Below are 15,053 nucleotides of genomic sequence, written 5' to 3'. Positions count from 1 at the left end.
AACACCTACCCACGACCCTTCCGTGCGGCCTGAACTTCCACATAATATGGCAGCTGGGTTCCAAGAGTGAGCATCCCAGGGGAACCAGGTGGATGCCTTGTTATCTTTTATAGAACCTAGCCTTGCAAGTCACATCATGTCACTTCTGCCATAGTTACCAGCTCCCTCCATAGACCCGCCTCTCAGTGAGAGGACTGTCACTGTCACATTGTAGGGAGAGCATGTGGGATGGGAGGAATTGTGGTGGCCATCTTTGGAAAATACCGTCTGCCACAGGGAATTGATATGGAGATATATTCATGATGGAGACAGCCCCTCGAGAATCTCATGGCTGACTCCAGTGCCAGGCTTCAGGCAGCGTTATTGCCTGGTGAGATCACTCAGTTCTCTGGGCCTCAGTTTCCTCCTCTGTAAAATGTAAGGATAGACTTGTATTGGCTTCTGGGGATGCTTGTGGGAATTCAGTGAGACCCTTTGTGACTAGCACAGTACCAAGCACGCTTAGACACCAGGGCTGGTGCATTGTTCTGGCTATTTTTAGGTCCCAGGGCTGTGGTCACTGTAATGCAGGGATGCCCCCTTCTCCGGTCAGGATCCCCGGGCTCCCCTGCCCTTTCAGTCAGCCCCAGACACCTCCATCGGACCCAACCTTACACTGAAATATTTGTGTGGGGGTGGGGAACCACAGGAGCAGCTGGGGAAACCGATGCTTCTGTCCTAGGAACTCAACCTGGGGACCCCAGTTGGATTGTTCTCAAGTGAAAGCTCCTTTTTTTGGTGGCCTCCTCCTTAGGGGAAAGGTCACTTTCTGGGCAGCCAGGGCAGGGCTGGAGTTTGTGTGGGATGAACGACAAGGTATGGTTTCCAAGGCCCGGGGGTCAGGGAGGACGCCAGCTCTGGAAGCTGGGAGACACACGGGGTAGGGGTGGGGTGCTTCATCAGGGTGGCTGCGGCGGGAGGGCGGACCAGAGGACCAGCTGTCCCCAGAACTTCCTGAGACCAGCCCTGGGAGGAGCTTTACCAAAGCAGCCACTGTCAGGTCTTTCCCAGGAAGCTCTGGATGTGTCCAGAGGGTGTGTCCAGCTCTGGGCGTGTCCATCTCTGGCTGGGGTCACCACCCTCTGGCCTGGCCTTGGCCATGGGAGGGGGTTGGGAGCACAAGGTAGGCTGCACAGCCCTCCAGACTGGGGTGGGGGTCGTGGCGGGGGGTGCTCTCTGAGGAACACACAGACCTGCAGACCAGTTAAATCCCCAGCCAGGACCACCTCAACTTCCTGCTTGTTCCACGACTGGAATTGAAGCCCCACTGAATACTCCCTGTGTGACCTTGGCAAGTCTCGTTCCTCTCTGGGCTTCCATTTTCTCCTTTGTAAAACAGGGTAGCTTGTTGCTGAGATTACGGCTTTGGGTCTAGAGGACGTCATGGATGGTGGAAACCCTACAGGACAATAACCTGGCAAGGCAGGTGACAGAGGGTTCAAAACCCTCCCCGAGGGAGAGTTAACCATCAGGTCACCTTTGCAGCACTTGTGAAAGTAGGTCTTTGTGCCTTGTCTCAGTTTGCTCATCCTTTCACCGTACAGATGGGGAAACTGGGGCTGCACCTGTGGAACTGAGTCACAAAATTTGGAAGTGGTTAAGGGAGTGGATCCTAGGAGCTTTCATCTCAAGGGAAAAAGCCATTTTTTTTCTTTCTCGGTTTTCTTTGGTAACTATATGAGATCCTGGGTGTTAAATAAACTTATTGTGTTGATCGTTTCACAATGTATGCAAGTCCTTAGCCTACGTGTTCGCACTCATACAGTGCTGTGGCACAGTTGTATCTCACTGAAACAGGAAAGGGGGGAAAAAGTCATGAAACGTAGGTTTGATTCCCGGTGCTACCACTTACTAGCTATGTGCCTTTGGACAAGTCAGGAAAAATCTCTGGGTCTCAGTGTCCTCATCTGGAAAGAGAGGGCCCTTGGGACAAAAGAAGGGGTCCAGGTACAAAGTCTTGTCTTGCCTTCCACACCCACAACTGCACATTAGCATTGTCTGGGGACCTTTCTAAATAGTGTGTGTGTGTGTGTGTGTGTGTGTGTGTGTGTGTGTGTGTGTGTTTTAAGGTGTATTTATTTATTTTGAGAGAGAGAGAGAGAGAGAGAGAGAGAGAGGTAGAAAGGGAGAGAATCCCAAGCAGGCTCCACACTGCTTGGAGCACGGAGCCGGATCAGGGGCTCGAACCCATGAACCATGAGATCATGGTCTGAGCTGAAACCAAGAGTTGGATGTTCAACTGACTGAGTCACCCAGCTGCCCCTAAATACTATACTCTGTTTTTTTAAAAAGGCATTTTAGGGGAGACTGGGGGCCCAATCGGTTGAGGCTCTGACTCTTGGTTTTGGCTGAGGCCATGATCTTGTAGTTCATGGGTTCGAGCCCTGTATCGGGCTCCACGCTGACAGTGGGGAGCCTGCTGGGGATTTTCTCTCTCTCTCTCTCTCTCTCTCTCTCTCTCTCTGCCCCTCCCCTGCTTATGCTTTCTTTCTCTCAAAACAAATAAATAAATTTTTAAAAAGGCATTTAAAAAAAGTTCCCCAAGTGATTCTAATGCACAGACAGGGTTGAGACCCACTCACTGGCTGATAGCCTTGCAAAGCTGAGTGTGGTCCAGCAGTATAGACATCACGTGGGGGCTCTTAGAAATGCAGCATCCTAGGCCCTGCCCAACACCTGCTGAACCAGAATCTGCTTGTTAACAAGATCTCCAGATGATTCGATGCACATTACAGTTTCTGTAACTGTGATTTTATAGTTCAAGAAGTAGTGGCCTGGACAGTGGATTTCAGACGTGTGTGTTTGGGGCCAGGATGGAAGGGGCAACTGGGGAGGATTTGAGGCCTGTAGGGATAGGAAGGGAGATTCTGTGACGCCCATCAGAAAGGTGGATGTTCAATCTGTAAAACCATAGGACAGAGGCCAAGTGACAAAGTAGCAAAATGAGCTTCTCCCAGCCTTGCGGACAGACGAGAGTACTTACCAGCCGGCTCACATTCTTGGGGAGAAAATTCACGTACAGAAATCGGGAGCGAGCTCCATGTTCATTACCCTGCTCACTTGGCCACAGCCTCACTTTTCTTTGAATTGAATTTGTTTCATGCGTGTATTTAAACAGCTTACTTTTTGGAGGAAGGGGGCAGGGAGACTGGACCTCATCGGTGTTGGGTAGAAAACAGTCCAGGCCTCCAGCAAGCAGGTGGCTGCAGAGGAAGATTAATAAAAGGAACGAGGTGCCTGCACACCGCCCGTAGCGGGCCCAGCCAGCTCTGCAGTGCCCAACATACGGTTTATCTCAGGGCAGCTGCTGAAAGTTTCTTGGGGTTTAGAACTTGGCCGGAGCTGAAAGGGAGAGAAGAAGGAAAATGTAAAACGAATAAGCAGCAAATGAAGAGCATCCCTGAGCTCCGGGCTCTCCTGGTGTGCATTTCATCTGGCCTGGAGCTTCTGGTTGGTGCCCTGTTCCTTCCTCAGCCATTACTTCCTGGGAAAGTCACCTTCAGGCTTTGAGGGACTCATACTCCAGTTTTGGGCACAGAGAGAGGACAGTACAAGCACCCCTCCCCCGCTTGGTATGAAGGATCCAGAGTCAACTTGGCATCATTTCCCAGGGAGGAGAGATAGCATTTGGGGTTCCAGTTTTCTGGGTAAACTTGTTAGAACCTCTGCCTGCCCATCCCCTCCCCCATGACCAGGATCATGGCCCCATTCGGTGCCAGGTGTGCCCTGACTCTAGCCCGATAAGAGTGTCCTCGTGTGGGGTGTGGGTGCTTGGCACTTGGCCGGAGGACTTTCTCCTCGTGCTTGGCGGGGGACCGGAGACAACATGGAGAGCGGCAAAGGTCAGGGCTGAGCCACCCAGGTGAACCGCTAGTAGGCAGAGTATCCCAGGATCCTAGGCCAGGTGGGACAGGCCCCTAGCATCACCTCTTAACTTCATTCTGGGTCCAATAGGAAGTAATCTCAGGAATCACCAGTGGGCCAACCTGCCCTCTAGTGGTGCTAAGCTGTAACTGCACCCTGTCTGGCTGCTTTTTCACAATGGGGTGCAGCTCTGGGGGAAGGCGCCCTGTGATCAATTTGTTCAGCCCACAGGCAGGTGACAGAGAGTGGGTGCCGTTCTCCTGTCATTTCAAGCATCTCTTCACCTCGTATATATTCAAACCTAAAAGGAGAAGGGAAATGGCGATAAACCATTACCCACTGCCTATTAGGGATTTTGTATATATACCATGCTTCCTGGATGCCTCCAAAGGTCCTTCCTGGGTGTTGGGGGGCGGGGGTGGTTACTAACCTTTGTCCAGAAATAGTTCTTGTCTTCAAAGACCAGCAGCAAGGAGTCAAGTCACAGTCCATTCCATGCCCATCTGACTTCCAAAGCCATGTTTTTAATGTTCCACCCACCAGTGGACCCCTCTAGGCCAGGAGATTCTAGGCTCTCACAAGGACGGCCAGGCAAGCAGCAAAAGGGAGGGGTGATACATCAGAGAGTGGTGGGGACTGTGGCAAACTGGGAGGTGTGTGTCATATCCAAAGGGCATGGTCATATGACTCCCCGGATTACTCTTGAGTGAGAATGTGGGACCAACACCTAACAAAAGCTGAAAATCTAGATTTTCATGTACAAGTTCCCAATTTTAAATACTGACAATTGATTCTGAAAAGAGTTTAAATATAATGCAGGTCCAACAAAGAATGTTTCTAACACTTCGAGCTTCTATAATACCCGCATAGTACAGCTGAGTCAGGAGAGAGAAGGCAACTTGCCCATGAGCCCGTGACCATATGGAGACAGAGTCTGGAGTTGAGCCCATGTCTCCTGACTCCCAGGCCAGTGCTCCTCTCAGTTCATCTCTCTGTCGTCTGTCCTGCTCTCCAGTCCCTGGGGCAGGGGGTGAACCACTTCTGACCTTGGTGAGTTACCAGGATACATCAGACTCAGGGTAGAGGCTGTTAACACGATCCACATTTATTGGTCAAATTTGGCTTACAGTGTAGCAGGGCCGTCCTTGGAAGCAACAAGAATATTACGTAGCACGTGCAGCCCCTGGGAACTCACCCGGATCCTGCTGAGGTAGTGACTGGACCCAGTGACCTTGCCTGATTATCTTGGTAGTGCCTATCCCCACACCCTTAGACCTGGCTTCTTCCCTTACATAGGTCAGAGTAGGCCTGTCCATTCCCACGGACTGTACCTAGCCCTGGGCCCAAAGTCCTTGGAAGCCAGTGTTTAAGAGGAGGGAGTCATCCCATTCACAAATGGGAAAACTGAGGCTTGAGGCAGGAGGGGACTCATCCAAAAGCCTCAGGGCTGAGTCCTTGGCTTGGTTCTCAGGCCACTGGGCTGATCAGTGCTTGGACACCTCTCCCCATCCCCAGTTCTGGGTGGAGGACATTCCCTAGCTTAGATGCTCTGGAAATGCAATATATAAATACATACTTGCCTTTAAAAAGTAATAAATTAGATTTTGTACCAGCCTGAGGGTATCCAGCCAGCACATATCCTACAATATGAGCAGCTAGCACATGCCATCTATGAGCCACAAATCATATGTCCTGCCACGTGTGGTGCTAGGACCCATGACACTGACCCCGAGGCCACACCGCAAGCTCTATGTAACGCTGCATAGAATTCTGCCATGGGCGACCTGTGTCACCCATCACATCACGACACTCTCATTGTGCGACATGTCCCCGACTGCTCATGAATATGACAAGTGATGCAGGGTAGTCTATTGGCCACACCAGGCTTTGGGCCCTTCTTGAAGACTGTAGCAAGACAAATAGGCCCCGCCCTCCTAGGGCAGCATACAGGGGGACCCAGCTGCGGCTCTTTTCCTGAGCCCTCAGTCCTGGTGGGTGGAAGCTGGCTTCACTTGGCTGTATTCGAAGGACCTTGAGGGGGCCATCAAGTACCCCAAGGGGCTTTCGGCTGCTTGTCAAAGAAAGCAAAGTCCAGCCTGGGCTCCTGCCTCTGCAGACGCCGCACCGTGTCGGGGGGAATGGGGTTGTTCCAGAGGCTGCAGGGCACAGAGGCAGGCACTCAGGTCTAGGAGTGGCTCACTCATTCTCTTGTCTCCATCCCCCGTTTGATCTACAGATGGGGAGACCCAAGCCCACGAGGGGGAGAGCCATGCCCAGGGCTACCTGGCAGAGGCAGGTATTAGACGAGCACGGCCACCCTCGGGAGAGGGTGTCCTCCACACCCACCTCCCGACTTCTCCCACTCGGTCTCCATCTCTGGGCGCTAGCGATCCCAGCCGGGGCCGTGCTCTTATGACACATTTGGGCGAAGAGGGAAAAACTATCTCCTTCAAGACACTCTACTTCCATCATTTGAAACTGTCATAAGATATCGATTTCCATAGCACAAGACACTTCACTACCATTTACTAGAAATTCAAATGTCAACTATATAAATGATGTCCCTTAGTGGCAATGCCCTTGTGCAGTGCACAGCCTCTAAAACTGTATGTGGTGACTCTGATTACATAATTTTAAGTGCTTACTACGTGCTAGGCATTGTGCTCAGTGCTTCATATAATTGTTTAGTCCTCCTAGAAACTTTCTGAGGCAGATACTATCGTTGACCCCATTTTACAGATGGGGAAAACTGAGATGAAGAGAGGTTGAATTACTGACACAAAGTTGCATAATTGGCAAATGGCAGAGCTGGGATTTGATCGAGGTCTGCTTGCTGTCTAATTCCTGGTGGAGTGATGCAAGTCCCCTCTGATAATCCCCAGCCCGGGTCTTGCCCCCTCCCACAGGGAGTCAGTCCCCTTACATTGGAGAGGTTGATGTGGCCTCCCACCCACCATCCCTGCCCCTGTGAGCCCTTGTTACCGAATGACTTGGATGCCAGACCCTTGCGCCAACCCTTCAGCCAAGAGCCAGGCTCCACAAGCTGTGATCCGATTCTTCTCCAGGCTTCCCAACAGACAGCAGAGAGAAGGGAAAGAGAGAAACTGGCATGAGTGTGGGGGATGGGCTTCCCTATATCCCCCCCACCCCAGGCCCAACGGAACCTAACAGACAACAGTGCAGCGGGAAAGCCAAAGGCGGGGACCCAGGGAGAGTGAAAGTCGGCACGGGCTTGGAGCAGGGTGTGCAACTCAGTGAGGGCTTCCTTGCAGGCAGGGGCCTGACCCAGTGCCTCCCAGGAGGTGCCCCTCATACTCCATTCTCTTCAGCCGGCCCATCTGCGGCAGGACCCGGGCCAGCTCAGCAGCCGCCTCGTCCCCGAGCACATTCCAGGACAACCTGCAGGGTAGGGGACCTAAGGTCAGTGGCAGGAGAACAGGGAGGCCAAGGGGTAGAGACAAGGCGGCAGGTGGGGCGGCCTGGCGGCCCATGATGGGGGGGCTGTCACGCAGGTGCCAGAAAGGCCAAGATGGAGTGCTTGTGTGGCCTCCCCAAAGACTTCGGAGCACAGGTAGTCCCTTCCACTCCTGAACCCCGTTTTCCAACTGGTCATGCCTCAAGACCCCAGACAGCTCAGGAGCTGGCTGTGCAGACAACTCAGAGCACACGGTCTGCAGCAATAACGCCAGGGTCCAAACCTCCACCACGCAGGTGCCTCTATCATAATTTTTGCTCTATCCATGCACCTCCTGTATTCTATTTTTCTTAAAGCAGTCCTCACCCCCATCCTGCTTTTTTCACTTCAAGAAATTAATCTTAGGGAATGGTTATCACCACCATCAATGGAAAACCCATGTTCACAACCCTAAATAGGAGGTAGTTATGGGGCGTCTGGGTGGCTCAGTCGGTGAAGTGTCCAACCTCGGCTCTGGTCATGATCTCACAGTTCACGAGTTCGAGCCCCACATCGGTCTCTGTGCTGGCAGCTCAGAGCCTGAAGCCTGTTCAGACTCTGTGACCCCCTCTCTCTCTGCCCCTCCCTGCTCATTCTCTCTCTTTCTCTATCAAAAATAAACATTAAAAAAACAAATACATAAATAAAATAAAAGGAAGGTAGTTATAAGGATAAACACAGTGCAGACAACAGTATTAACTTCCAGCTGGAACCTAGGTTCTTTTTGAGGGTGATGAGCCGGTGGCCTGCCCCCTGCTGGTTAAAAAGGGAGAATCATGAAGAGAAACCGAAGCAGAGAAAATTCCAACACTGGGAAATTTACTCTCCGGCACAGTAATATTTCAAGACCATGACAATGAGGCTAACTGGCTAATCTCTGATTTATCTTTGGTATGAAGTAAGTATCTGCTCCATGGTGATATACAATATTTCTTGACTCATTAAGCAAAAAAATAAATAAATAAGGGAGAATGCCTTAGCACTGATCTGACACTTTGTCTTTAGTGTCATGTAATGAGAAGGATTAAAACCTTTACGATGCAAACCTAAAATCGTCTTAGAATCACTTGTGTCCTGTATTTCAGGAGACAGCATTTTCTCCCATTGTGTGGTCAGGGTCCCAGGCTAGTCCTGGCAGTGTAGTGCTCCCCAAGGTCGGAGAGCTTCTGATTGCCAAGAGCAAGGTGCGCGTGGCCCGCGGGCAGGTCAGGGGCATGCTGGTTTGGGCCATTCTTCACTACGAACCGGTGGTTTGTAAATGAAGGCCCTGTAAACCGGGTGAGGTGTTCGATCCAGCCACCTCCCAAAGGGAAGGTCAGGGGCAAAGAGCCTTTAGAGAGGAGCTGGCCTCCCTCCCTGCCCCACCCAGCCCCACCCCCACCACTCCAGAGGCTGGGAAATGGGCAAGAGAGGCTGAATGAATTTGCCCAACATCATTCACAGCCCACATGTTGAAACTTCCTCCAGAAGAGGTTTAAGCAAGAATGGCCTTCCCCGTTTATAGACGGGGACCGGCCAGGGAGGGAGGGGCCAGCTCTAGGCTGTACAGTGACTGGCAGGCAGGCCAAGCCCCCGATGCCTGCTTTTCCCAGCTTAGGCTTCTTGTAAGTACTCACAGAATTTCTTCCAGGGCCGGGCAGAGAAGCAGGCTGGCAGCGAGGGGCTTGGCAGTGTGGTCGTCAACATCACATGAAACCAGGCTGGGGACAGAGAAGGGGATGGGATGGAGGGTGTCTGAGTCGGGGGCACCTGCAGTCAGCCCGCTTCTGCCCACCTTGCAATCAGAACGGGAGGGAGAGGAGTGGCCAGGGTGCGGGGCAGGGTGGGAGTCTTAGGAAGGTGCCCCTTTTTGCTCCAGACTCCCCTACACCTGAGGCCCCTGTCACTTCAAAGGCCTTCCCAGGTGCCAGAGAAGGGCTCCCCCCACCCGGGTAGTCAGGAGAGGCTACTTACTCTATCCGCCTGAGCAGTGGGAGCCCCTGACAGAATTGTGGGATCCCTCTGGCCAGACTGTTCTCTGCCAAGCTGTAGGGCAGGGAGACACCTGTGAGAGGAGTCCCCAGATCTCCCTGGCCTGTCCCTCTGCCCAGGCTCCATGGTCCCTACTCACCTGACCTCTTCCACATATGGGCATCCGTCCAAGGCCTGGCTCAGGCTCAGCGCCCCCTCTGGGCCCAGACGGCTAGATGGCAGGCTGGAGAAAGGGGAGGAGGTGAGTAGAGCGTGGGGGACCAGTGTGGGAATTGGGAACCTTCCCAGATCCCCCACACTCAGCATTGTTTCAGGCCGCACCATCAGACCTTACATGGTCTCTGGGTGCCTGCCACGCCCCGACCGCCTCCCCATCCCCATCCACACAGGACCTGGGTGGGTATTAAGGGTCCTGGCTTTGGGGTCTGAGATCCCAAGTTCAAGGCCTGGCTCTTTCTTGTGTAAGTAAGGTAAGCTCTCCATGCCTCTCTTGGCTTTAGTTCCCTTGCCTGGAAAATGGAACAACTAGAAACCGCGGCCGCGGGGCTGCTGTGAGGCTCAAACGAGACCGTGGGCACGAACCGAGGTTTTTCTCCTGAGTCACCCTTTGCCGACGCGCCCTCACTCACCCTCACAGGCTGGCTCAGAGCTGAGACTATTACACTTCTTTTGCAGATGAGGAAACCGAGACTCAGAAGGGGTAGTGGCTAGGCCAAGGGCCAGGAAGGGGCTGGTGGCGACCCGGGACTAGGCTAGGTCTCCTGACAGCCCTGCCCCGGACTCCAGAGCCAGGCGAGGAGCGGGCAGGGTGGGGACAAGCAGCCCCAGTACATGTACCACGGTCTGACCTAAGGCAGGGCAGCTGGGCCAGTGGGGGCCTTGGTCCCCCACTGCTCCCAGGGAACCCCTCCCTGCTAGCCCTGCACCAGCCCCAGGCAGAGGGACACTCACTGCAGGATTCTCAGGTGTCGAGGCAGTCCCTGGGCCAGCCCCAGGGCTGTGGCATCCCCCAGGGCATTGCAGCCAAGCCTACAAGAGGAGAGGGATGAGTCTGAGCAGGGGGCTGGTCTGCTCCGGACCCCTGCACTGCCCTGTGCCCACGTGGGGGACACAAAGGCCAGGAGGGCGGTGGGGACGCAGAGGGCAGAGGGCGGAGGGCAGCCACTGGCACTCATACTCACATCAGCTCCTCCAAGTGCCTGCAAAGGGCGAGAGATTCTGCCAACTGCACTCCCCCAGCTGGGCCAATGCCATTTCCTGAGAGGCTGAGGGCGGGGCAGGCGTTAGGCTCTTGGACACCCCATGTCCCCCCACCTGCTTAGGGCCCCAAGAGCCAGCATCCCTGCCACACACCTTCCCAGCCTGATGGGGGCAGAAAGGACCAGAGAGGAACGGGGCCTGGGCCAACTAAAGGTCCCAAAGCTGGCAGGGCCAGGAGGCCACCCAGCCCCACCACTTGCACACTGAGGTCTGGGGGAGGAATGTCAGCCCGAGGCGGGGGCCAGTGTCCACCCCGGCCGTGGTGTGGCCACTGAGGGGCCCTGTCAGCAGGACCAGCCACTCACTCTATCTTCCTGAGCTCCGGCAGCCACGGTAGGACGGCAGCTAAGAGCTGGGCACCGGTGTCTCCAATCTGGTTGTGGCTCAAGCTTGGAGAGAGAACAGGAGATGATCTGGAACCAGCAGCCTGCCACCCATGTCATTTTGTCCGTGCCCCCGCCCCTCCCAGAACAGAAGAGGAGGCTGAAGTCTGGAGAGAGGCCTCAGCTCACACGGAGAGAGTCCCCTCACTCTGTGTTGGGTGAGGACTTCAAACTCCTGTCTTCTGTTTAGAATGTTCTCCCTGATGGCTGACCTGAATCCCTCCGGCTGCAATCCACACTCTCATCCTATCTCGGGGTCTCCTGGTGGTCTTGGCCTGGGGTCATGCAGTGGGGAAGTGGGTGAAGGTCATGGGACTAAGCAGGGAAGCGTGCTCTCAGGGAGCCCCTTGCTTTTATCATCTGACCCTGCCAAAGTGGTCTTGTGTTGGGGGAGGGACAGGCAACTCATTCCAGCTCCTCCAAGCTGGTGGCAGCTCTGAGAGCCTCGGAAAGCGGGTGGCAGCCGACATCACAAACACCGTTCCTGCTCAGACTGGAGAAGCAGAGGCCTTAGTGGGGAGCAGAGGCCTTTGCAGGTGCTGCGCTAAGAACTCTACAGTTTACAAAGCTTTTACACATCCAGGGGCGCCTGGATGGCTCAGTCGGTTAAACAGCTGACTTCAGCTCAGGTCATGATTTCACGGTTCGTGAGTTCGAGCCCCACATCAGGCTCTGCACTGACAGCTCAGAGCCTGGAGCCTGCTTTGGATTCTGTCTCCCTCTCTCTCTGCCCCTTCCCCACTCATGCTCTGTCTCTCTCAGAAATAAATAAAACATTAAAAAAACCCCAAACAAACACAAAGCTTTTACATAACCAGGAACCCATGTGCCCGTCACTAAACCTCATGGGTTGGGGAGGGGGACAGGCGAGGTGGGCATGACTGTACCCAAAGTCCGGATGAGAAAACAGAGGACCAGGGAGGAGCCATGACTGGCCAAAGTCTCCTAGTGACTCCCAGGCAAAGTGGAAATGAAAGCCTGGAGCCCCCCACTCCTGGAAGCAGTGGCCACATTCTCTGGTTGGGTCAAGCTTTGCCTCAGCCTCCGTACCAGGGATCTCCAGCCGGCTGAATGCCAAGTTCACATGGGCTCTGCAATTCAGGCAAATCATTTCTCTAGGGCATAGGTGCTCTAATCTATGCAAATGCTGGGCTTTTCTATAAAGCCAGTTTATTGTCTTTTCTGCACCCTGACCTTGCCCTGCCTCCATGAGGGGGGAGAAGCAAAACGAAACAAAACAGCTGAGGCAGACTGTCTTGGCCCCATGTTGAGTCTTTGAAGATTGTTTTGTTTTCTTTCATTTCACAAAATCAACTTCAGTGAAGTGCCTTTCTAGAAATTAATTTTGGATGGAATGACCTAGTCTCATCTGATATGCTTCCAGAACTCTCTGACCGTGCATTTACCACCCACTCCATACCGCTAGCGTCGGGGGTGGGGACTTGGGTGAAAACAAAGCACTGTTTTGTGCTGTTGCTGGGGTTTGTTCTTAGCCACCACATTTCATATTTTGAAAAAAATCACATGAAAAGGAAGTGTTATATCTGTTAATCAAGGTGGCCAGGGGCCCAAGGCGAGAATGTCAAAGTCACCAGATCTGAGTCTAGACCCTCATTACTCAACGTGTGTGGTCTGTGGCCCCCAGACTTGTATTACTTGGGGGCTTGTCACACTGGGTGAATCTGTGCACATTAAGGGTCGTTCCAGAACTTGGGCCCGACCCCTTCAGGTCACTTCCGTAGCCAGGAGGAAGCTGGTGGCATCCAAAGGCAAGAGGAGCGGGCACCGACCTGGGAGGGCAGCGATGTCCCCAGTAGAGGAGCCACAGAGGGTCCTCAGGAAGTCCCCCTGGTGCTTCCCTGGGTGGGTGGTCCCAGTGGAACTGGGGAGCATGCCCTCCCACTCATTCCCTCGGGCTCACTTGGTCACTCACCGGAGGCTCTGCAGGAGGGTCATGTGTCTCAGTCTTGGAGCGAGCACGGGCAGGATGGAGCCTCCCAGTGGGAGATGGCTGAGGCTGGAAGAGAAGAGGCCAGAGGAGGGCTTGGTATGGCTGGGGTTGGGTCCCAGGGGCAGACTGAGGCCCTGTCCGGTCTGGGGGCTTGAGGCCTTGGTGCTAAGCAATGCCCAGGGACCCCCAAGATAGCCACTTACATCCACAGCGAGTAAACACGTTGTACAAAACGAACCGGCCTGGGAAATCCAAAGGCCGTTTCTCTGCGTGAATTAAGGCCATCCAGGCGACAGTTCTATGTTCCAAATCACACTGGACCCAGACTGTTGACCAGGAATCATAGCAACCACTGTGTACTAGCATACTATTACTGAGCACATACTACAGGCCAAGCACTGAGCTCAGGGCCGTCCTGAGAGGTGGAACTCTTATCACCCCCATTTTACAGATGAGGCACACTGAGGCTCAGAGCATTAGAAAACTTGTTCAAGGCCACACACAGAAAGTAGAAGCCCTGGGAACAGAAGCCAAGGCTACAGGACTCCCATTCCTGGACGCCAACTACCTGTTACCCATGGGATCACACTCCTTAAGGCCCCCTGTCTGGGCAGGAGAGAGGAATAATAATAATAATAGTCAATACTTGTAGAGTGTGAACTCTGTGCCAGGCTCTAAGGACTTAATACGTATTATCTCATTTAATCGTTATAACAACCCACGGAGGTAGGTACAGCTGTTATCTCCAAACTCAAGATGGAGAGAAAAGCACAGAGAAGTTAAGTAATTTGCCCGAGCTCACACAGTCAGAGGTGGAAGCAGGAGGTGTCCTGGTTTGCCCAGATTTATCTTTGTACTTTGCAAATTTCCCTATGCTACGTCGTGGTGTTGAGCTGTTTTTGTTGATTTTAAGGGGCATTCTCTGTGCCTCCCAGACTTGAATGCCTGTTTCCGTCCCCAGATTAGGGAAGTTCTCAGCTATAATTTGTTCAGGTAAAACTTCTGCCCCTTTCTCCCCACTCTTCTTCTTCTGGGATTCCTATGATCCAGATACTGTTTCATTTTATGGAGTCACTAAGGTCTCTAAGTCTCTCTTTGTGATCTAAGAATTTCCTCTCCCTCTTTTTTTCAGCTTCATTGTCCCCCATAATTTTATCTCCTGTATCACCTACTCTCTCCTCTGCTTCCTCAATCCTCATTGTGACTGTATCCAGTCAGTTTTGCATCTCAGTTATAGCATTTTTTTATTTCAGCCTGGCTGGTTTTTGGGTCTTTGATCTCCACAGCAAGGGTTTCTCTGGTGTCTGGATTTGAGGGGGTCTCCAGGATGCGGGACTTTCAGCTCTGGGCAAACCGGGACAGGCGGGTCACCCTACCGAGACTTGAACCCAGGTGGGGTGGCTCCTAACCAGGGTCCGTGCCCCTAATCACTTGGCCACGGATGGAGAGGTGGAAGACATCAGCTGGAGAGCTCAAGGAGAGCTGCCTGTCAGGGAGGAGACCTTGGGAAATGACAGATCTGAAACCAGAAGAGGTGTCTGGGCAGTGAGGATCCCTCCCCTTTGTGGTGTGGGTCAGTTTGAGCGAGTATCTATTTCCAGCGACCAAGCACTTTGATGGCACTCAGAGCCAGGCGAGGAGGTAAAAGGGAGGGCATTCAGCTCACCTGCATCCATCCAGGGATTTCACAGTTTGTGTTCGCAGGAGATGGAGAGGTTCCTGGCCATGCTCCTGACTCCTCCCCACCTTCCCCCCTTAACCATTCACCACCACTTACTCCAGCCTCTTCAGCCAGAACTTGCCCTCGAGGACCCCCATCAGCACTCTGGTGCCCTCCTCGCCAAATTGATTGTTGGACAAGCTGGAAGGGAGCGAGTACGAGGTGAGAGTTAGACGAGCCCCCTGGCTCCTGGAGCTGTCTCATCAGCCCCCTCCGTCTCTCAGTGCCCCCCTGGAGGGCAGCTCTGGGTCTGCAGATCCTAGACCACCGTCTTTGTCCAGGCCCCGCCAGGGCACTAGACACGGCCATCACAGCTGACCCAGCTGAGAAAGGATGCCTTGGATGAGGGCTGCAAAAGGGGAAGCCGGGGACAAGGGACACACACGCACACACACATGCACACACACACAC

General features: G+C 53.5%; 1 protein-coding gene across 14 annotated transcripts in view; it reads right to left on the bottom strand.

Moving 5' to 3' along the window:
* Positions 1-4,987: 4,987 nt before the first annotated feature.
* NLRC5 (NLR family CARD domain containing 5) overlaps positions 4,988-15,053 on the bottom strand; it is an 86,095-nt gene continuing 76,029 nt past the window's right edge. For 13 of the 14 annotated variants that reach the window (XM_058709198.1, XM_058709191.1, XM_058709193.1 and 10 more), the window contains 11 exons: positions 14,700-14,783; positions 12,905-12,988; positions 10,894-10,977; positions 10,510-10,593; positions 10,280-10,357; positions 9,468-9,551; positions 9,311-9,382; positions 8,974-9,057; positions 7,219-7,302; positions 6,886-6,969; positions 4,988-6,059 (listed from right to left, as the gene is read on the bottom strand). In XM_058709198.1, coding sequence (XP_058565181.1) covers positions 5,948-6,059; positions 6,886-6,969; positions 7,219-7,302; positions 8,974-9,057; positions 9,311-9,382; positions 9,468-9,551; positions 10,280-10,357; positions 10,510-10,593; positions 10,894-10,977; positions 12,905-12,988; positions 14,700-14,783 — 934 coding nt within the window. In that variant the 3' untranslated portion in view covers positions 4,988-5,947. Of the gene's footprint in view, positions 6,060-6,885; positions 6,970-7,218; positions 7,303-8,973; positions 9,058-9,310; positions 9,383-9,467; positions 9,552-10,279; positions 10,358-10,509; positions 10,594-10,893; positions 10,978-11,380; positions 11,465-12,904; positions 12,989-14,699; positions 14,784-15,053 lie in introns of all 14 variants that reach the window. The other variant, XM_058709204.1, reaches the window with a different exon arrangement.

The sequence above is a fragment of the Neofelis nebulosa genome, chromosome 17 (assembly GCF_028018385.1).
Source record: "Neofelis nebulosa isolate mNeoNeb1 chromosome 17, mNeoNeb1.pri, whole genome shotgun sequence".
Classification (NCBI taxonomy): domain Eukaryota; kingdom Metazoa; phylum Chordata; class Mammalia; order Carnivora; family Felidae; genus Neofelis; species Neofelis nebulosa.
This window is presented reverse-complemented; position numbering and strand designations above follow the sequence as displayed.